The sequence below is a fragment of the Callorhinus ursinus genome, unplaced genomic scaffold, assembly GCF_003265705.2.
Source record: "Callorhinus ursinus isolate GAN/ISIS: 27379988/994484 unplaced genomic scaffold, GSC_fseal_2.0 scaffold12, whole genome shotgun sequence".
In the NCBI taxonomy this organism is placed as follows: domain Eukaryota; kingdom Metazoa; phylum Chordata; class Mammalia; order Carnivora; family Otariidae; genus Callorhinus; species Callorhinus ursinus.
Genome location: NW_027397074.1, coordinates 6,223,774 through 6,246,307, shown reverse-complemented (window position 1 = coordinate 6,246,307; position 22,534 = coordinate 6,223,774). Strand labels below are relative to the sequence as shown.

The 22,534-nt window shown below is 39.3% G+C and overlaps 1 protein-coding gene and 1 long non-coding RNA gene across 5 annotated transcripts in view; one reads left to right on the top strand and one right to left on the bottom strand.

The window, feature by feature from the left end:
* PTPN12 (protein tyrosine phosphatase non-receptor type 12) overlaps nt 1-13,164 on the bottom strand; it is an 87,764-nt gene extending 74,600 nt beyond the window's left edge. For 2 of the 4 annotated variants that reach the window (XM_025872777.2, XM_025872778.2), the window contains exon 1: nt 12,682-13,164. In XM_025872777.2, coding sequence (XP_025728562.1) covers nt 12,682-12,780 — 99 coding nt within the window. In that variant the 5' untranslated portion in view covers nt 12,781-13,164. The remainder of the gene's footprint in view (nt 1-12,681) is intronic. The other 2 variants (XM_025872774.2, XM_073898712.1) reach the window with 2 other exon arrangements.
* Nucleotides 13,165-13,405: 241 nt separating this feature from the next.
* LOC141373841 (uncharacterized) overlaps nt 13,406-22,534 on the top strand; it is an 82,082-nt gene continuing 72,953 nt past the window's right edge. Inside the window, exon 1 of the long non-coding RNA XR_012380183.1 lies at nt 13,406-13,697. This is a non-coding gene — a long non-coding RNA (uncharacterized lncRNA). The remainder of the gene's footprint in view (nt 13,698-22,534) is intronic.

The following is a 22,534-nucleotide window of genomic DNA, read 5'->3' as shown; positions in this document are numbered from 1 at the left end:
AAACAGTGAAAGCCAAAATGCAAAGAGAAGAATAAAGCAAGTGCAAAGAAGCAAAGACAAGTATCCAAACAGCCCTGGAGACACATACAAACTGATAAATTGTAGAAAGGGGCTGTGAAGAAAAAAGGCAAGATTATAGACAGCTCTCCATTTCTTGATTCCTGTGCTTCAAGCAGCTCAAGGGCAGTATTCTATTACAATAATTTTTTTTTTCCACTTAAGCTAGTTTGGAAGGAGGCCGCAAACAAAAATCTATACCAACAAAGAATTGTTCTGTATTTCTCATGTCCCACTTTTTTTTATTGACTTTCTTCCTAAATAGTAAGAATGCAATTGTTGGCCTAGGCAACACCATGTCATAGAAAAAGCATCTGCTTTTATAACTTGGGACAAACTCCACTCTGTCAACTTCTTATTGTAAAACCTGCAACAAGCTCCTTTTTAATTTTTAAACAGTTTTAATGTTTCTTTTAACATCAAAGGGTCTATAACTTATGAGTAAATTCATAGTACATAACATGAGAAGAAGGTATCCAGAAAAACTATTCTTCACATGTTGGTGTCATGGACTCTAGAACTCCTTTCATTTCTTACTTTGGTTCTGGTCCCAAACATGTAGTCTCAAAACCTCTTGAGTTATCTTATGCAAAACTCACATTTGCTAAGAAATCCAAACTAAGCAAGAGGTCTATCACTATAAATAATATGTGTAGGTCCTAAAGACTTTTTTAATGTAATTTTTTTACAGGGCACTTTTAACAGGAGCCAATTAAAAACCCTAACCTAACCATCTAAGAACTATATAAAGAGTTCTTTATATAGTTCTCTATAAAAAACTACTTTATATATTTGAGATAAAGTAAAATTACCAGATTTAAGGAATATTTTAAAAATATATTAATATTAAATATTTATTTATATTAATTATAAATATTAATATTTAAAAAGAAAACTAATAGTGCTTACAAACACACAGAGATAAGAATTTTGGGTTTTATTTATTTATATTTAGATTTTATTTATTTATTTGACAGAGAGATAGCGAGAGAGGGAACACAAGCAGGGGGAGTGGGAGAGGGAGAAGCAGGCTTCCCGCCTAGCGGGGAGCCCAATGCGGGGAGCCCGATGCAGGGCTCAATCCCAGGACCCTGGGATCATGACCTGAGCCGAAGGCAGATGCTTAAAGACTGAGCCACCCAGGCGCCCCAGCGCTATTAGTTTTCTATATTTGAAATGCCTTTTATGCTAGTCCATCTGACAAACTCTTCCTTCAAGAGTCAGCTCAAATGTGGTCTCTTGCTGAAACGGTCCATATCCTCCCTCTAAGGTTTAAACCTTGAATACACTTCCACTGGACTAGTAAGACATCTTGAATTACTATTGAGTACCTTGTATACACTATGTTAGTAGCTTTACATACAAACTATTTTGATCTTGGTCCATCCAAGTAGGTATTATATCCACAATTTCCCCAGATAACCTGTTTATAATCATAGCACAGCCAGGATAAAAATTCCTGTGTGGCTCCAAACCTTGCTATCTTTCTACTAGCCTGGAAGGTCTAAGGTTTTTGCAACCCAAGCCCCTTGAGAATCTAAGAGCTATGAACCTTCTCTACCCCACCCCCCCAAATGGGCTTATACACAAAATATTATGTATGATTTGAAAAGGTTCACAGATCCCCTGAAGCTCATCCAATGCCTCCAGGAAAACTTCCTGCTGCTTCTCACAAGTCTGTTCACAGTTGGTAAACTTCTTGAGGAAAATGTCATATTTTCAATTGCCAATTCTACACACATTACCTAGGGCATAGTGGCCACTCCAGGAATATCTTATGTATGAACAGTGGATGGCAAGAATCATGGAAAGATGACAGGGATACAATACAGGGATTTTTGCATTCCTTCAGAGCCTACCAGGGTAGCTATTCAAATGTTGTTAAATAGCTTTTCAAATGCAGATTACATCAAAGAACAGTTATTACAAGAAATAAAGATTAGCATGTAATGTAGCATATATCCCAAAGCCTCTGAGATTAACATGATCCACATTCCACATTCTCTAGGAAAAACTCTGAGGGACCAACTACTTATATCCGCCATAAACCAGTTCATAGACATTATAATATACAAATAGAAACAAGACTTTTGTGTATTTCATAGAGAAGGAGATAATTGTCAGGGTTTGACTGCATTAATCTAAAAATTTTTTTAGAATCTAAAGAACCTAAGAATCTAAAAATTACTACAGGATAAAAAAATAAAAATAAAAATAAAAATACTACAGGAAATATGAAATGTTGGAAGCGGAGTTCAACTTTAGAAAGTAATTTAAGGTGTAGAATAACTGCATACCACTGGACTTACATTAGGCAAATCTTGAACTCAAATCTAATGCAAGGCTTTTTTCCATGATGTTAAAAATCAAATTTTACAATGGAGATATTATTACAATAGAGATATTATTAATAGACATATGATTACGATGAGATATTACAATGGAGAAGTTCTTAAGATAAACTGGGCTAAAATATTTACCCTAGAAAGTGAGAATTACATTTTTGCTTTTGAGTTCGGAGTGAACGTGGTAAAGTCATTCTAAATTTTTAATTTTTTTTTTTTAAGATTTTATTTATTCATTTGAGACAGAGAGATACAGAGAGAGAGCATGAGCAGGGAGAGAGGCAGAGGGAGAGAGAGAAGCAGATGCCCCGCCGAGCCAGGAGCCCAACACTGGGCTTGATCCCAGGACTGGGAGATCATGACCTGGGCCAAAGGCAGCTACTTAACCATCTGAGCCATCCAGGCACCCCAATTTTTAGTGTTTTGATCTTCAAAGTACTGGTCTCTAAGGAAAGTTTTCTAAGAAATGGAAAAAGTATGTTTAATAGTACAACCACAGATAAGATTTCATTCATTCAGTGGGTATGCTCAAGAACAAGAAATAGCTTACTCTAGAGGGAAGGGGATATAGAGTACAGGAGTTTAACACTGCAAAGGTAATGTGAGACTATGTTAAGAAGGCTCTGGAATGCCAAGCTAAGAAGTGTAGACTTTATCCTATTGGGCTGTGATTCTAAACTAGGGCAAAAGTTACAAAATTGGGAGAGTAGGAGAAAGGGAAATTGGGAAGACAGCATGTAATTACAATTTGAAAATGAGCAGAGCTTGGATCTGATGCTTTGATTTGGCTTAGCCACTGAAAATTCTAATAATTTTAAAGGTCACCAAAGGGAGCCTTGAGTTGTTTTTGAACTTACATTTTTTTTTTTTTATAAAAAATAAAACCATGTTTCTTTCTTTCTTTGTAGGCTCCACACTGGGCATGGAGCCTGATTTGGGGCGTGAACTCACAAACCATGAGATGGAGACCTGAGCTGAGATCAAGAGTTATGAAGCTTATCAATTGAGCCACCCAGGTACCCCAAAAATAAAACCGTGTTTCCAATACAGTACTACATAAACATATTAAAGAAAATAGAACTAAGCAGCAACACAGGGACTAAAACTCATATATCCTGATTTTACAACCAGTATGCTTTCTATTATCCCACAGATGCCAACACTTGAAAATGGTATTTTAGGAAAGTGAGTATGATATGTGGAATGGATTGGATGAGGCAAGAAACTAGAGGCAAGAAGAGAACAACAGCTATTGCTGTAATCACTCCCAAGACACCCACAAGTTACAAGGTACCACTATTTCTGAAGGAATGCCAGTAACATGATATCTGGATTTTATTAATGAAATCTAAAATCAAAAGTTAAAAGTAGATATTTTATTAAAATTAATATTCTAAGATAATGGTCCCCAAGTAGGATTCACGGGGTGGGGGGGATATGTAAGTAGTTACTTTAGGTGGTTCCCTGAATCCTTACACATACCAACCAGTGTCCAGAGAAAAACATGTACTATTTTTCATATTTATGCAGAAGATATTACAATTAATAAAACCCTATTAATCTAAAAGTTTTCCTGAATGCAGTCCAGTACTTCACCTCGTATTTTCTTTTTCAGTGGATACTGAAAATACAACCACATTGTGTAAGCACACACAGAAGTGTATATGCAGAGAAGGGGGAAAAGCAGTTCTCATGCTCATCTAAGAAGACAAGCTCCTTGGATCATTTGAAGAATCCACCTGAAGAATAAATCTCTTACAGTTTTAAGCTCACTACAATTTCTGCTCATGCAATGGCCATTAATGCCTATTAAGTGCCAGGCACTATAATAAGCAATGAGGATACAGAGATAATTAAGTCCCAGTTGCTGGCCCTGGAGGCTCTCAGTCGGGGAAGTCAGAAATGTAAATGTTTATGAATCTAATGAACTGAGTGCTATAGAAACATAGAAGTGTTTAATATATAAACAAAAAATTTCTAATCTATCTAAATGTTAATGTCTTACTTTCAGTTTCAAACTGTCAAAAAACTTTTTCAAACTAAATGTCAAATATTGAAGGAAAAAAATTAACAGTATTCTAAAAGTAAATACATAGAATAAAACATTCTTGAGAGTTAACACTTTTAAATTTGTACTATGCTGTCTCTGGTAAGTCATGTGGGGAGAGTTACTTAAAAGTTTACTTCCACTTGCAAAGTTAGTTAGAATCAAAGTATGTTTGGACAGATACCCATCAAAGGATGGATAAGAAACTAAACCAGTCGCAAATGTAAAAACAGAAAATATTTCTTATCACTCTAGGTTTGAAAGACACATTAAACATACAGCACTATTTATATAAACTTACTAAGATATTTTAAAAACCTACAAGCCAACCACAAGATACCTTTCACTCCGCTAGGATGGCTATAATCAAAAAGAAGACAAGTGTTAGTGAAGATGTAGAGAAATTGGTGGGAATGTAAAATGTGAACTCCAGTCTAGCAGTTGCTCAAAAAGTTCAATGGTTACCGTATCACTCATTAATTCTACTCCTAGGTATATACCCAAGATAAAGGAAAACATATATCCTAACAAAAACGTGCACATAAATGTTCATAGTAGCATTATTCATAAAATACAAAATATTCTATTTTATGTATTATATACAAAGAAAGTATTACAAAAAGTGGAAACAACTCAAATGTCCATCAATGGATGAACAAAATGTGGTATATCCATACAATGGATTATTATGTAGTCATAAAAAGAAATGAAATATTTTTGATTCCAGCAACACATGATGAACCCTGAAAATGTTATATTAAGTCAAAGAACTCAGTCACAAAACACCACTTATTGTATGATTCCATTTATATGAGGCAAATCTATGGAAGGTAGATCAGTGGTTGCCTAGGGCTGGGGGGTAGGAAAGGGAGGAAGAATGACTGCTAATGGGCATGAGCTGTCTTTTGGAGTGATAAAAATTGATGATAATGATGACTGCACAATTTTGTGAATATACTAAAAACTATTAAATTATACAGCTTGAATGAATTTTATGGTAGGTCAATTACCTCTCAAAAAAACTGTTATTGATTTTTAAAATACCTACAAGCCACAATATTAAACAGTTTAACAAAGAAAAATTTTATACTTATTTAGGCTGTGCAGCATAAAATCTTCCAGGTTTCCCGTCTTTCCTCCCTCCTTTTTTCTAACATTTCAAACCCAGAATTCAAATAAACTTCAGAGATCTCATTTAACCAAAGGACAAGTTCTTGTTATCTTTTACAATTATATTTAAACAGCAATCATTTCACAAAAGAGGACATACGTGTAGTTAAGAAACATGGAAAATATTGCACCTATCTTTTCTTAAAAAAAGAAAAGCAGCGTGTGGGAAGGGAGCTCTCCTTCAATCTGTCTTCCTCTGGTTTCTACCATCTACTTTCAGAATGTTAAATGTAAATGTTAAGAATTTATACCCATTTTACCTATTTTCTCCTCAATCAACTATAATCTAAATTCTTCCCATATCCCACCCAAACCACTTTTTGTGGTCACCAAATCAGTCCTACTTGGCAAAGAGAATGGGTACGTTCTCAACCTCACCTTACCAATCCTCCAGAAGTATTTAATTTTGCTAACTACTCCTTTCCTGAAACTCTCCCAGGCTTTTCTGACATCCTCTGGGTTCCCTTTCCTCCTCTCTGAGCACACCTTCTCAGGGACAGTCACTGGCTCCTCCTTTTTGGGCTGCTCTTTAAATGTTGCTGCTCTCCAACCTAAAGCTGGTCACTCTGTATTGTCTGAATAAACTTACTTGCTCCCACGCTTTCAACTACCTCTTACGTGATTATATGATGACTTCCAAATTTTTAACTATATCCTGTCAGCTCTCTTGAGCTCTATATTTCTACTCAATATCTCAGGCACCTCAGTTTATCACATTTAAAACTAAACTAATTCTCTTCTACCTTGAAATTTCCTCCAACCATCTTCTGCTTGGTTCCCTCTACTCCTTTCTCCTCCCGCACTCTGAACCATACCAAATGGTATCTTCTAACTTGGGTGATAGTACACCAAACTAGGAACCTCGGAGTCATACTGTAAATATTCCTTTCTCCTTGACTACCCATGTCTACTGAATCATTGAAACTTCTTTCTTAATCCTTATCAGATCCTATATATACTCTATATTCTGCTGTCTTACAAGTTCAGGCCCTCATCTCACTTCTTATATTTTAACAGCTTCCAAAATGCTCTCCTTCATCACTAATTCCATCCTTAATACTGCCACCAAAATCAACTATCTACAACACAAATCTGTCAAATGACTGCTTACTCTTCTTAAAACATACAGTGGCTCTCTAAAGACCCATAGTAGTGATTCTTAGCTTTTCTACTAGAACCTATCTGAATGATAGAAGTGAAGACTCATACTAAAGCAGACTGAGGCAGGAGGTAGGAGTGAGTGGTTGGAGGTGGGGAAACACTGCTAGAATGTTCAGTTACTATGTATTTTCTTAATACCTGCCTGCTGTCCAGGTGACTCTAAGAGTTGTAGTATAGAACTCTTCAAAATTACTGGTATTGAACTAGTGAATAAATTGTACCATAGATGCAAGAACTTCCACAATCTAACCCCTACAAACTTTCTCAGCATCATCATTAATGCTTACCATGCATTACTTCACTGGTTATCAAAGTATGGTTCAGGGACAGCCTGCCCCTTGACCATTTCAGAGAGTCCATGAAGTTAAAACTCTTTTCCTGATACTAAGTTGTGTTTCCTCACCTGCAAATGTGAGAACACAGAGACCTTAACACAGTAATTTTTAAAAATTATTTTCATTCTCTTAGGAGTGTACACTGGAGTTTTCTAGAGTACATGGCATGTCATGCTATGTGAAATGTAACATTGCAACCATATGAATGAAGCAGGTATGAGAACCCAGTTCTCTATTAAGCCAGACATTAAAGAAATTTGAAAAAATATAAAAATGTTTCTTCTCAGTAATTACTACTTTTTGTTTTGAATAATTATCATATAGTTAATACAGAATGGGTTTATTATTACCTTAAAGTGGATTATTTTTAAAAAATATTTGTTTTAATTTGTAGTACAGTAAATAAACGAAAGCTTTCTGGGGCCCTCAATAATTTTTAAGAATGTAAAGGACTCCTGAAACCAAAAGGTGTTAATCGCTGTGTTATAGCTGATTATCTACCACTCCCCTAAACATGTTCAACTTTATTTTTTTTTAAAGATATATTTATTTATTAGAGAGAGAGAGTGTGCTCACTGCATGTGGAGGGAGGGGCAGTCTCCAGCAGACTCCATGCTGAGCCCGACACAGGGCTTGATTCCTGGGCCCATGAGATCATGACCTAAGCCAAAACCAAGAGTCCAACACTCAACTGACTGAGCCACCAAGGCATCCCAAACGTGTTCAACTCTAAAACCTCCATCCCTTTGCATGGTGATGCACCCTCCACCACTAGCCTAGTTTCAGCCAGGTCCCAAAGGACCTGAGATGTACCCTGGAGAAACAGAACAAAAAGAACAGAAGTTTTGGGGTATCTAGCTGGCTCAATTGGAGGAGCATGTGACTCTTAATCTCCGGTTGTGAGTCGAAGCCCATGTCGGATACAGAGATTACTGAAATAAATAAACTTAAAAAAAAGAACAGAGGTTTTAAAGTCAAGCAGAATACTTCTCAGAGTATGCTTCCTCATGTGTAAAATACAGGTTATATCTACCTCATAAATTGTTGACATGTTAAGTAAGACAGGGTGTAGAGTATCTGGCACAGTGTTTAATATATAAAAGGGATGAAAAATATTAATTTCTTTTCTACTTAAAATAATTTGTAAAGTCACTAACATTAGTGTAGTAAAATGAAAACCGCCTAACAATTATTTAATCATAACAAAGCAAACAGACTGGTTGTTTTGAACAGTTCTGTCAGGATTACTATTTGTAGAACAGATGGTTTTATATAATAAATTCCTTGAAATGGATAACTTCTATGGTAGTTCTTGGGTACCTTTGATAGATAAAAATTAAGTTCAGATCACGTTAAAACATCAAAGTTATTTTAAATAGCATTTTAACATAGGATGCATCACTTGCTATTATACCTCAGTTCAGCTTCAGAAAAATGTCCTTAAATACTCTCCTCCCAATATTTCACAAAAAAGTACAAGAATTCACACCTCTGCTACATCCTGTTTTTTAAATACTCCACTGAATTCACTCATAATATTTTTATTTTCACCTTCAGAAATGGAGAGAGAACTGGTTTGTAAGCTGAAACTGCTGTATTTACTTGTAGCTTAAGTGTCATCTTTTATGATTTTTTTAATATACAAGCGTTAAATGTAAATTAGATAAACTTCAGCCTGATCAAAAGAAATCTACTTCTTGTTTCAGTGTTTTAGACATTATAAATCTTTATTTATTTATTTGCTTACTTATTTTTAAGTAGGCTCCATACACAGCATGGAGCTCAACAGGGGGCTTGAACTCATGACCCTGACATCAAGACTCGAGCTGATATCAAGAGTTGGCCACCTAACCGAATGAGCCAACCAGGAGCCCCTAGACATTATAAAGCTTTAAAAAGCACAAGAGAAGGACTGAAAACAAAAGCCCAGATACCTCTTTCCTTCTATGTCTAGTTATCTGTAACTGACTACCTAAATCAGCTCTATGAGTCTACGCAGACCTTTGCACAAAATGTTAGATGATGACCCTAAATATCAGTCCCATACCTCAGCCCTGTGAAGTATGTAGCATTTTTCTTCCTTAAAAGACGAGAGAAATCAGTTATACTATTTTCTTCTAAGTGGCCTGCCCAAAGTCAAACAGCTAGACCATGAAAGAGATGGCGTAAAACCCAGGTCTGTCAAACATGAATACACACCACTCTACTGTATACATTTGCTTGTCATGATCACTGTCTGCCATCTTGTAAAGAAGACTTAAAGTCAAGATAGTTGAAATTGAGTTCTGGATCTGCCACAAATCAGATGTTTAACCTTCAACATGTAAGTAATCATCTTGATGCTGTAATCTACACCATCTCAGTATCTTAGTTTTCTACTCTTTAGGGGCGGGCTGGGGAGGATGCAACACACCAAGGCCAAGAATAGACAACTCACTGAATAGTTAATGACAGGTGGAAATTTTTCTGTCCTTATTAGTCATCAAAAATTTCAAATTAATACAAGATACCATTTTCCAACCATCAAGATCAAGATAATTAAATGAACACTCATTCATTACTGACAGTTGTATAAACAGATACAACTTCTTCAAAAAGTTATTTATAAACATGTATTAAATGTTTATATCCTTTTACCTAGTACTTCCACTACTGGAAGATATCTTATGCAACAATCCAAAATAAGGAAGTTTTACGCATAAGTGTTCAATACAGAATTATAATATGTAATAGAAAAAAAATGGCCTAACCATTCAACCACAAGGAAATGGTTAAGCTATAAAATAGTTGCCAGGTGAAATATTATATAGCCACTGAAATGATTTTTACAAATGAAAAACACTTATCAAAATGTTAAGTTGAAAAAAAAACCCTAACAATATAAAATGAAATATATAGCATGGTCACACAGATGCATTAAAAACATTAACAGAAACTGCCTTTGGGTGATGGGACTAGAAAGGCAGGATCCAACAATGGGAGGAACACAGTCTGCATGTCCACTCCACTTTCCTAAGAGTAAGGCATTATTAATTATTTTTCTATAATCTCCAAATTTGAAATAATGAACACTAGTACTTCATAACTGAATAGGATTATCATAGCTAGATTACTTCTAAGGCTCAGTTCTAAAATGCTAAAATTTAAAAATGCATTTTTGATCCACAGAAGAATTTAAAAATAACAGAACACTTAGAATTATTAGCTGATCTTCTAATCTCTTTCCATGGCAGAGGGGACATGGTTTCCCTCCAGCCTTCCAGTCAAGGGAAAAAGCAGCACCATCTATCAGTCTTAATTATAGCTATTGCTTATCAAGTCATGGAATAAAAAAAGCAGGCACTATAAAAGAATAGCCTTAGTCATCAAATTTCGAATGTAGAATCACCTAGCTATCTGTAGTTTTTATGGAAGAAAAGAGAAACTCATTCAGTACTTCAGAAATGAACTCTCCAACAGGAATCCCTGACTCATCCCCAAAGCATGAACCCCAAGGCTACTTCCCCAGTACAGAAGTTCAGAGACTGGGCACCTGTCCTGATGGCCTTCATCACCAAACAATGCTCTTCCCTGAGAGGATATGCCCAGGGATAACAAGATGACTAGCATGCAAACTAGAAGAGACCAAGGACCACACCATCTCTTCTTCCGTTACCAAAATAAGACTGTAAAAGCCTGTTTTAAACTTTTAAACTATCCTAAGTAAATATTTTCTATTTGCTAAAAAGTAGTAACAAGGGGACTCCATCCAATTACTGTTAAGTGCCTATCCAAGGGATACCAACACAATAAAAATTCTCACTCATAAGAAGAGAAAATATCCTCTTTTCTTTACCTTCCTTGGATCAAAAATTAATTTTTCAAAAATACACAGGCTAAATATCAACAGAAAATGTTTAAAATAAGGCAGATTATTTTATCTATATTTTTCCATTTTCAAAAGATACGAAATCTTACTCCTATCCTCTATTATTGGTCTAGGAAGGCGGGAATCACAAAGCTCAACAATACTATTATAATACTGTATAAGGTCAACGATCTATTTTATAAGCTGTTAACAATTTTAATGCTAAAGCTTTACTACATCCTAGTCTCTTTAAAATGTGAAAAAGTATTTCAGGGCTAAAAGTCATTTCACCTGCACCTTGTAAACAATTAAACCGTACTTTGAAACAAAACTAGCCAATGTTTGCTGCTCTTTCATTTTCATCGACATTAACTGTGTATCCTTTTTACAATCAAGAATTTCGGAATTAAGTGATTATTCTTGGAGGTGTATCTTGTCCAGGAGCAAAATTTTCCCTAGCTTATTTCCCATTCCCAAACCCCGCCAAGGCTAAGGAGCAACCACTTCCCAAAGTCCCACTTCCTTTTCCATTCCCCAGACCTCCAGAGTTTCCAACGCCCCAGTCTTGCGCAATATCCGTAGGAGCCGCAGCCGCAACCACCGCCTCCCAAGCCGAGAAACAACCCTGAAGGGAACATTGTCCAGCAGAAAAATAAAAGGTGGGGGGGGGGGGCATGTAGGAAGTCGACTTCTGGTCCCACGCCTTTGGATCTGACCCCCTCACGAGTGATGTATCTAGAGCAATTTCACGAACAAGACTTTTAACCTCCTCTCCAGCCGGTCTGCCCAAGCAGAGGGCGGAAAGGGGCGGGGGGGGGAGGCTGAGAAGGTTATCTCCCAGTTCAGGGCTTCGGCCCGTTTCGTTGCCTCCGCCCCACCAGGACTATTGTTCCCAAGTTCCCCACCCCCACCCCGGATAGGAAGTGATAGTCACATCCCCTCCGCCTTCCACAATATCCCCTACGGAGTCCGAAGTAGGCTTCCTTCTGGATAACCAAACCCTCCACACACACACTTACCCCCTCTAACCTAAAGTCATGATGACCCCAACGCCATCTCAAACCTGAGTCTCAAGAGACACGAGATGGGACGGGGGTAAATGGAATCGGGCAAGCCACGGGATTCCCTACGGACAATCCTTTCCCAAGCCCTGGAGATAATAACTACGAACCCCAAAACGGCAAGAACTCCTACCTTGCCCACTTCTGAGACCAGCTTGAGCAAAGGGACCCCACGAGTTAACGCTAACCTCAACACCCCCATTCCTCCATCAGCCGCGATCTGCTCTCCTCCCTGAGCAGGCACCTGGCCTCGACCCTACAAGGAGGGGCAGGCTGGATAAGGAGTGGGGGGTGAAGGGACGAGTCCCCCCGCCCCGGGTCTGCACCTCAGTCGCCTCCGGCTCCCGGCCCAAGAAACAATAGGTGGTCGCGGGCGGCAGTGCAGAGTGCGGGCTCGGTCGGGGCCGCTCCCTTCGCTCCCCCGGCGTCCGCGGAAGGGGCCGCGAAAGCGTGAGGGGAGGAAGGGTGGCCGAGGGACGGAGGCTGTCTCACCTCCTGCCCGCCTCCAAGACCACCCGGCCCTAGGAGTTGGTGCGCGCCCCCTCCGCCCCTCTCCTCACAGCCGCACACAAAGCGCTGGCGGCCCCGGCCGGCCGGGCGAGGCGGTGGTGGGCTTCGGTGCCAGCAAGAGCAGGCGACAGCAAGGGGAACGACTCACCATGAAGTCTCGGGCGAAGTTGTCCTCCCCATTGTGGTCCGGACTCTTCATGGCCTGTACCCTCTGGATAAATTTCCTCAGGATCTCCACTTGCTCCATCCTCCCGCGTCCCCCCGGCTGCGGTGGCTGGCCCCCCCGCCGCCGCCCGCCCGCCCGGCGCAGAGCCCGCTCAGTCTTCCCCAGCTCGCTTCCCCAGACCTTCCCCTCCCTCCCGACCCCCGCCAAGCCTCGCCGCTCCCTGCTCCTTTCCCACCGCCTGAGGCGGCGGCAGCGGAGACACCGGCCCGGCTCCCGACCCCACAACTTCCAGGAGCAGCCGCCGTTCTCCCACAGTACGAGGCAAGCCGCTGCGGCTAGCGCCAACCCCAACCCCCAGCTTGCTCCATCCTCCTTCCCCGCCCTCCTCCTCTTTCGTTGGAGACGCCGCCACCGCCTCAGGAACAGGGCTCTCCGCTCGCCCTGCCCCCCCCTTCCCGGTTCCTCCTTCACCCCCCCTCCCCACTAGCAGCCGCAGCCGCCTCTCCCCACGGGCGCGGCCCCGCCGCCACCCCGACGCGCGGCCCCGTGCTGTGGCTCCGCCCCAGGCGCTGGGACGCCCGATCCGCCCCCTCCCGACTCGCCTCTGGACCACTCCCCCAAGCCCGCCTCGCTGGTCCCAGCCCCTCTCCGAGTGGCTGGAAGGCTCTTGGCTGTCGTCTGGGCGACTTGACTCTACTTCCGGGGCGTGGTCCCGCCCGGGTTGTAAGTAGATCTGAGGAGGTCTGGAAGGAGGGAATTCGCCTCTGAGCAGGGGTAAACCCTAGTCAGTCGCATAAGATTTTAGTTGGAACTTGCGGGCTCACGGCCTACTAATGGGAAAAGCATATTTTTAGAGCGCTTCCGCGCCGCCCACGGCTGTGGGCTGGGACTACAAGTCCCGGCCTGCGGGAATCCAGGAGCGGGGGCGGGAGAGGGCTATGGTGGGAAAGAGAGGCATGCTGGGAACTGTAGTTGTGTCACCTCCGCGTTCACCGCAGGTATGTCTTCATCTTACTAGTGGTTTGGTGACTGTTGACGGCAAGTAGACCTTGCCACTTTGGGGAATGGCTACGGCCAAGAAAAATGAAACATTTCTTGAGTGAAAGGACTTTTGCAAATTCATCTAAACCCTGGCGAGTGAGCGCCTAGGATTTGGAGTGAATCCTAATACCTACCACGCATGTGGCGAGGGCTCAGTGTTTGCTGAATGAAAAGGGAATTTGTCGTCTTGCGCTTAGATTCGCAGCCCTTCAGAAGTGACTTTTCTCCATAGAATGGACATTATAAATATTTATACATCTTTGCAAATCTTCTAGTAATCAGAGAATATCTGTTTTAGTCTAATTCACAATTTTACAAAGAAAGCATTTGTCTAAGGTCCCCCCAGCATATTCTTAGCAGAGACAAAACTAGAACTCAAATCTTACTGCTTTCAGTACAGCACTTATATTGCCTCTCACTAAGGAAGGTAAAGATGTGGTAATGTGACAGAAGTGAAGGATTTGATCCGTGGACTTCTCTTAGTCCCTTATACCCACAAAAAACATTTTTTACAGATAAGCTGGGGAATCTGGTTGAATAGGAAACATAAGTGGTAGCCCTCTCTTCCCAGATGAATGTTTAGAACCACTGTGGGATTTAATGATAAATTCCTTGAAGAAAATAGGTAGATACAAATTTTTTCCTCTTTGTTTCAAAGAATAATATTTCTCTTTAAAATAATAACAACTAATGTATACCAATCCAGTCCTCCTCTCAGAAATATGCATTTCCAGGTGTGCCTTTCTTCCTATACATTTATATGTTGTATGTGCAGATAAAAAGATACAGTTTTGCTCTGTATTTAAAAATTTACTTAGAAGAATAGTTCAGTTTCTAAGGTAAGCTTTATCTGAAACAAGGGTCTGGAGTATTTTACTTTAATCAGATCCTGAGACTCAGTTTCACTGGATGTAAGAAAAGATCAGGATCTGGGCTTCTCACCTACCAAGACAGCTCATTGTAGGTAACCCTTTTCCCCCAGAACTGGGAAAGAAATTAGACTCTAAGCAAAGAAATGGGTAGATGATCAGGAGTGCCTGTACTTTTGCTGTATCAAAAGAATGAACAAACCACAGGGTGGTTGATAAAGAGTATATCCTGGACACATTATCTAACAGTCTAGGGACAGTATGATGGAAAGTGTTACTTGTTTTGAGTTGTTGAGTCTCATTTTGGCTAGTGTTTTTGCAGTATTTTTACTTTTCCTCTTACTGGCAATTTTCTCTTTCTTATAAAACATGAGGGTATTTTGAGTTCTTAACAACTACCTTTGGCGTCTGATAAAGGTTAGGGAAAACAAATGTAAAGTACCCGTATGTATTTCAACTCTTTTGCAAAAGCTTAGCCGTGCTTTCCTCATTTTAGTATACTTAGGTCACGTTTCAATCTACAGATAATTTTTGAGCACCTCAGAATATGAGGCGTTGTGCTGTGTGTGAGAGAGATACAAAAATGTTTTAGGGGTGGCTCTTAGAGTTTATAGCCTGGTTCAGGAGACAGGAAAAACAATAAACAGTTATATCGTGAGTTAATAAATACCAAATGAGTGATACAGACATTGAGTGGTTTAACAATTCTGAGAAGAGAGAATTGTGAACCAGTTATCACATGCAGTGGTCACAGAGGACCTTGAAGGATATGTAAAATTGGATTTGAACAGAAAGAAGAACCCCAGCTAAGAGAAGTGTTGAAACAGAAAACATGAAGACAGCAAAGCAGAAGTTTGAAGGAGAACTTTTATATGCCTGTGAAGGTGCTAAAGTAGATAGGGATTGGAGAGCATTAAATGCCTGGCTAATGATTTGGACTTCATACTGTCAGTGGGAGCCACCAGAGGTTTTTGAGGATAGAAGGAAAAAGAGGAAAATAGTAATCTGGCATTTTTTGGATAAATTGTGACTTAATAAGGGGAGAGAATGGAATGAGGTATTAGGAGCCAATATATGAAGCGACAAAAGCTGTAACTAAGGTCATAGCACATAATTACATAGCACATAATTACAAAGACATAGATGGAGGTGAGAGAGACAAAGAACTCACAGAACTAGGTGGCTGACGACTTAGTGGACAAGAAAGAAGGTAGAATTAAAATGAAATTGCCAGATTGGGAGAGATCAGAAAGTTTGACAGAACACAGGACTATGCATGGTTTGGGCAAATGGGAACGTTCATGCACAAATGGTGAGGGAAATCTGCACATCTTTGGAGGCAGTTTGGCCATAAATGTATAAAAATGGAAGCGTCATGCATGTTGTAGCTGAAAAATTTATAGATAATATTTATGCTTATTGCAGCCTTATTTGTAATGGCAAGAGTAGAAACAATGTGCCTGCATAAGAAGAGGCACTGGTTAAAAAACAAAATCACATACATATAGTTAAGGTTTTTTTAAATTTTTAAAAAAGATTTTATTTATTTGACAGAAAGAGAGAGAGCACAAGCAGGGGGAGTGGCAGGCAGAGGGAGAGGGAAAGGGAGAAGCAGGCTCCCCGCCAAGCAGGGAGCCGGATGTAGGGCTCAATCCCAGGACCCTGGGATCATGACCTGAGCCAAAGGCAGCCACTTAACCGACTGAGCCACCCAGGCGCCCCCAATTAAGTTTTTTGAAGCCATTCAAAATATGAAAAAAATAGTCTATGTATGTTGTTGTGGAATAGGTCCCAAGATCTTATTAAATGAGAAAAGCTAGGCATTGTGTTTTATATATTCTTACTTTTATGTAAAATGGAATGTGGATAAATGCTTGAACACAGAATTTTTCTGAAGGATATTTCAAAAACTGTTAGCCGTGTTTGCCTCTAGGAAGGCCTTGACAATTTTTGGTAGAAAGGAGACAACTTCCAATGTGTATACCCTTTTATATTCTAAATATTTTTCTGTGTATGCATTACTTTTCCAACAAAATTAAATCTATTCAGATTTTTTTAGACTTTCAATCTAGGTAATAGATAGGAAGAACGGCAATATCTTTAATAAAAACACCCAAATGAAAAATGGAAGCAGCTCTTATTTGCGAGACTTTTTTAAATAGCCCAGGCTAAGTTTCGAAATGCTGACCTGTTTACACAAGAATTCTCAGGAAAAGACCACCTTGCTCATCCTCAGCCACAGCTGCACTTGACCCACATTAACCAATCCATGTAAACTGGCCAGCAGCAACCTGTGGCTTGGTGTAGGAGCATGACCGTGGCCAATCAGTTCTCACTGTTCCGAATCTGAACTTAGAAACCGAGAGAGATTAAGTCAGGAAACCACAAGGGCAGAAGCTGAATGCCATGGGATACAATTAGGGCAGGCCTTGTAAGAATAGAAATTATAAAGAATCTGGTTAGTCACGAAAGGAACGTTGAGCAGGCATGCAGAGATGTGTAGAGATGTCACGACAGGACCTGTGTGGCCATGAGAGAGATGGGGAGATTCCCTGGGACAACTTGACTGACTGAGGACTTTTCAGGACAGGTTTGGTTGGCATTTATTCCATAAATAAATTCTGCTTTTCCCAAAACAGAATAGGGGAAGAATAAAGAGCCTGGGCTCTGAAGTGAAAGAGATGAAGTTTCAAACGCCCACTCAATTTCTTCCTCGGGGTGTCACTTCAGCTCTCTAAGCCTTGGTTTCGTCTTCCAGGAGGTGTGTTGCAGAATTAGGGTACCACACATTACCCTTGCTCCCAGAAAACACAAAATAAGAGCCGGTTAAACAAATAAGCAATGAATGCTTTCTGGCCCTTTAATTTTTTACCTCCTGTCTTTTCTTCTTTAGGCTCTTGCCCTACTCACTAGCCACCTCACTCTGGGTAAAGACAAGAGAGATGAAAAGAAAGCCAAAATACCGGTTTCAGAATTTATCTTCTTAGTGCGTTTGTGAAGGTTGGAGTGAGAGTTTGAAACCAAGAATTCAGAATGGGTTTCAGGATTATCTATCTGTTTCATATTCACTGTATCCCTTTCCCCTCTCAGGTAAAAGTAATGCTTTATATCTGTGTAGAAATTCTAACTTTTGGAGTATTTTCACAGCTATTCTGTCATTAAAACTACCTTTGTTATGGCTTACAAGGCATTTTAACTCTTTGTGAGTTCTTTGTTGTTCTTTTGAACAACTCTGGGAGGTAATTTGGCATCCTTGTCCTCATTAATAGATGAATAGCTAAATAAAACATGGGAGTAAACATGACTAGCTCACTTGTAAAAAACAAATGTCAGACGCATATCCAGAACCCACAGGTCCTGAGTTTCCAGCTTGTTGCATAAACCACTGAGTCACAATGCTTTAATACCTGGTGTAATTTAAGTGAAACTACAGATGAGGATTCAAACCATTCCTGAGATTCTCCCAAAGTAGAACTTCTAATATTAATTTGTCATTAGAAACATCCCTCAGTCTTCTCTGTACTTTCAAACTAAAGGACTCCTAACTAGGAAGTTATGGGAGAGTGAATAAGAAAGAAGGGAGGGAAATTCTTCTCTAATTTATTCCTGGTATCTCCTACTCCCTCATTCCTAGACCTGTTCACAGCAAAAAAGCTGTTGACCATCTTTAATTCGTGAGTTTATTTTTGAGGTATGTAGTCCAATAGGGAACTGGGGAAAATAACAGTATAACTTTTTAGTCTGGTGTGGCATAACATTTTTAGAAGAAAGCATAAAAATGGAGAGAAGTTTGGAAAGGATGATATTTCTTTAATATTTAATATGTATTCCTAAAGCTAATATTTCAGAGCTTTTTTTCTTTTTAAAGATTTTATTTATTTATTTGAGAGAGAGAGAATGAGAGATAGAGAGCACGAGAGGGAAGAGGGTCAGAGGGAGAAGCAGACTCCCTGCTGAGCAGGGAGCCCGATGTGGGACTTGATCCCAGGACTCCAGGATCATGACCTGAGCCGAAGGCAGTCGCTTAACCAACTGAGCCTAATAGTCCCCATTTATTCTCATAACTCTGTCCTAAAGTAGGTAAGCCAGGTATGATTATCTCCTTTCTTTATGCATTAGAATGCTACTGGAAATAATAATGCCTAAGCTTAAAGGAATTAAAAATGATCTGCCCAAGGTCACACAGATGGCAGAACTGGAACCAAAATCCAAGTGACTCTCTACTCAATGAAAATTTTCCAGTGTTATATAACAAAAGTCAAATAGTGTAATAATAAATACTAACTGCAGGTGAATGCAGTAATTAAATCCACCCTCTAACTTTTCTATCTCATATTTCTTAACATTTTCATTTTATTTCATTTCATAAGTTTCATTTAACATTCAAAGAAAAATTAAAATTTTATAAATAACTTCAAAGTCAACTAGTACCTTAGCATCTAATTAGTGATCCTTCCACATAATGACATTTAATTTCTATATTCAGGAATGGGTCATTAACAAGGGCTGTGGAATGATTGTACCATATAAAATCCATCCAGTGTATTGATTGGACTCAGACCCAGTTATCAACAGAAAGCCCCAAAACAAAACAAGCAAAAATCTCTTTCATTCAGTGACTGCTAATATTTTAGATTAAAGATAAATTGTAGCCAGAGACAAATACTAAATGGTCTCACTTAGATGTAGAATATAAAAAAGAAAAAAAGAAACCAAGTTCATAGAAAAAGGGATCAGACTTTTGGTTACTAGAGGCAGATGGTGGGGGAGAGAGGGATTTGGAGGAAGATTTTCAAAAAGTACAAACTTCCACTTAATAAGATTAAATAAGTATTAGGGATGTAATATGCAACATGATGACTATAGTAAACACTGCTGTATAATATATAGGAAAGTTAAGAGAATAAATCCTCAGAGTTCACAAGAAGAAAGCTTTTTTTTCTTATATGAGATAATGGAGGTTAGTTGAACTGATTGTGGGAATCATTTCACAATATATATAAATCAGCCCATCATGATGTATGCATTAAACTTACATAGTGATGTATGTATCTGTTATTTCTCAACAAAATTAGAAAAAATAAATTGTGATTCCATTTATATAAGGTATCTGAAACATTCAAATTCATAGAAATATTAAGTAGATTGGTGATTACCAGGACCTGAGGGTAGGGGGAATGAGACAGTTGTGTTTTTTTGTTTGTTTGTTTTTTAATTCCACTATAGTTAACATACAGTGTTATATTAGTTTCACATGTACACCATAGTGATGCAACAATTCTATACATTACTCAGTGCTCATCATGACAAGTATACTCTTAATCCCCTTCACCTATTTCCCATATTCCCCCACCCACCTCCCCTCTGGTAACCATCACTTTGCTCTCTATTGTTGAGAATCTGTTTTTTGGTTTCCCTTGTTTTTTTCTTTGATCGTTTGTTTTCTTTCTTAAATTCCACATATGAGTGAAATCATTTGGCATTTGTTTTTCTCTGACTGACTTACGTGGCAAGATTTCATTCTTTTTAATGGCTGAGTGATATATACATATATACCTATATACATACATAAACTTCTTTACCCATTCATCATCAATCGATGGACACTTGGGCTGCTTCCATAATTTGGCTATTGCAAATAATGCTGCTCTGAACATAGGAGTGCATATCTTTTCGAACTAGGGTTTTCATATTCTTTGGGTGAATACTCAGTAGTGCAATTACTCCATCATATGGTAATTCTTTAAAAGATTTTATTTATTTATTTGAGAGAGAGAGAGAGGGAGGGAGAGAACGAGTGGGGGCAGGGGCAGACGGAGAAGCAGAATCCCCGCTGAGCAGGGAGCCTGACATGGGGCTTAATCCCAGGACCCTAGGATCATGACCTAAGCCGAAGGCAGATGCTTAACCTACTGAGCCTCCCAGGTGCCCCAATTTTTAAATTTTTGAGGAACCTCCATACTGTTTTCCACAGTGTCTGCACCAGTTTGCATTCCCACCAACAGTGCATGAGGGTTCCTTTCTCTCCACATCCTCACACTTGTTGTTTCTCCTGTTTTTGACTTTAGACATTTCGACAGGTATGAGGTGATATCTCATTGTGGTTTTGATTTGCATTTTCCTGATGATGAGTAATGTTGAGCATCTTTTCATGTGTCTGTTGGCCGTCTGTATGTCTTCTTTGGAGAAATGTCTCTTCATGTCTTCTGCCCATTTAATTGGATTATTTGTTTTTTGGGTGTTGAGTTGTATCAGTTCTTTAGATATTTTGGGTACTGGCCCTTAACTGGATATGTCATTTGCCAATACCTCCTCCATTATGTAGGTTGTCTTTTAGTTTTGTTCATTATTTCCTTTTGTGTGAAGATGCTTTTTATTTTGATGTAGTCCCCAAAATTGATTTTTGCATTTGTTTCCTTTGCCCCAGGAGCCATATCTAGAAAGATGTTGCTACTGCTAATGTGAGAGAAGTTACTGCCTTTGCTCTTTTCTAAGAGTTTTGTGGTTTCAGGTCCCACATTTAGGTCCTTAATCCATTTTGAATTTATTTTTGTGCATGGTGTAAGAAAGTGGTCCAGTTTCATTCTTATGCATATAGCTGTCCCTTTTTCCCAAACACCATTTGTTAAAGAGCCTGTCTTTTTCCAGTTGCATATTCTTACCTCCTTTGTCAAAGATTAGTTGGCCATATAATCATGGGTTTATTTCTGGATTTTCTATCCTGTTCTACTGATCTATGTGTCTATTTTTGTGCCAGGACCATACGTTTTTATTACTGCAGCTTTGTAATATAACTTGACATCTGGAATTATGATGCCTCCTGCTTTGCTTTTCTTTTTCAATATTGCTTCTGCTGTTCAGGGTCTTTTGTGGTTCCATATAGATTTTAGGATTATTTATCCTAGTTATGTAAAAAAATCCTGCTGGTTTTTTTAAGATTGTATTTATTTATTTGAGAGAGATGGAGAGAGAGAGTTCACAAGTGGGGACAGGGGCAGAGAGAGAGAAGAGAATTTTGAGCAGACTCCATGCTGAGCATAGAGCGTGACACAGGGCTCAATCCTACACTGCTGAAATCATGACCTGACCCGAAACCCAGAGCTGGACGCCTAATCAACTGAGCCCACCCAGGCTCCCTGCTGTTGGTTTTTGGATAAGAATTTCCTTAAATGTGGGCGCCTGGGTGGCTCAGTTGGTTAAGCGACTGCCTTCAGCTCAGGTCATGATCCTGGAGTCCTGGGATCGAGTCCCACATCGGGCTCCCTGCTCAGCAGGGGGTCTGCTTCTCCCTCTGACCCTCTTCCCTCTCATGCTCTCTGTCTCTCATTCTCTCTCTCACAAATAAATAAATAAAATCTTTAAAAAAAAAAAAAAGAATTTCCTTAAATGTGTAGAGTACTTTGGGTAGTATACACAGTTTAGCAATATTTGTTGTTCCAATCCATTAGCATGGGGTATCTTTCCATTTCTTTGTGTCAAATTCAATTTCTTTCATCAGTGTTTTATAGCTTTCAGAGTAAAGGTCTTTCACTTCTTTGGTTAGGTTTATTCCTAGGTATCATTATTTTTGGTGCAATCATAAATTTTAACACCAACTCTAAGTGAGATTGTTTTCTTAATTTCTCTCTCTGCTGCTTCATTATTGGTGTATAGAAATGCAACAGATTTCTGTAGATTGATTTTGTATCCTGCAAACTGCTTTTGTGTATCAGTTCTAGCAGTTTTTTGGTGTAGTCTTTTGGGTTTTCTTTTTTTTTTTTTTTAAGATTTTATTAATTTATTTGAAAGAGAGAGAATGAGAGAGAGAGAGAGTACATGAGAGGGGAGAGGGTCAGAGGGAGAAGCCAACTGCCTGCTGAGCAGGGAGCCTGATGTAGGACTTGATCCCGGGACTCCAGGATCATGACCTGAGCCAAAGGCAGTCG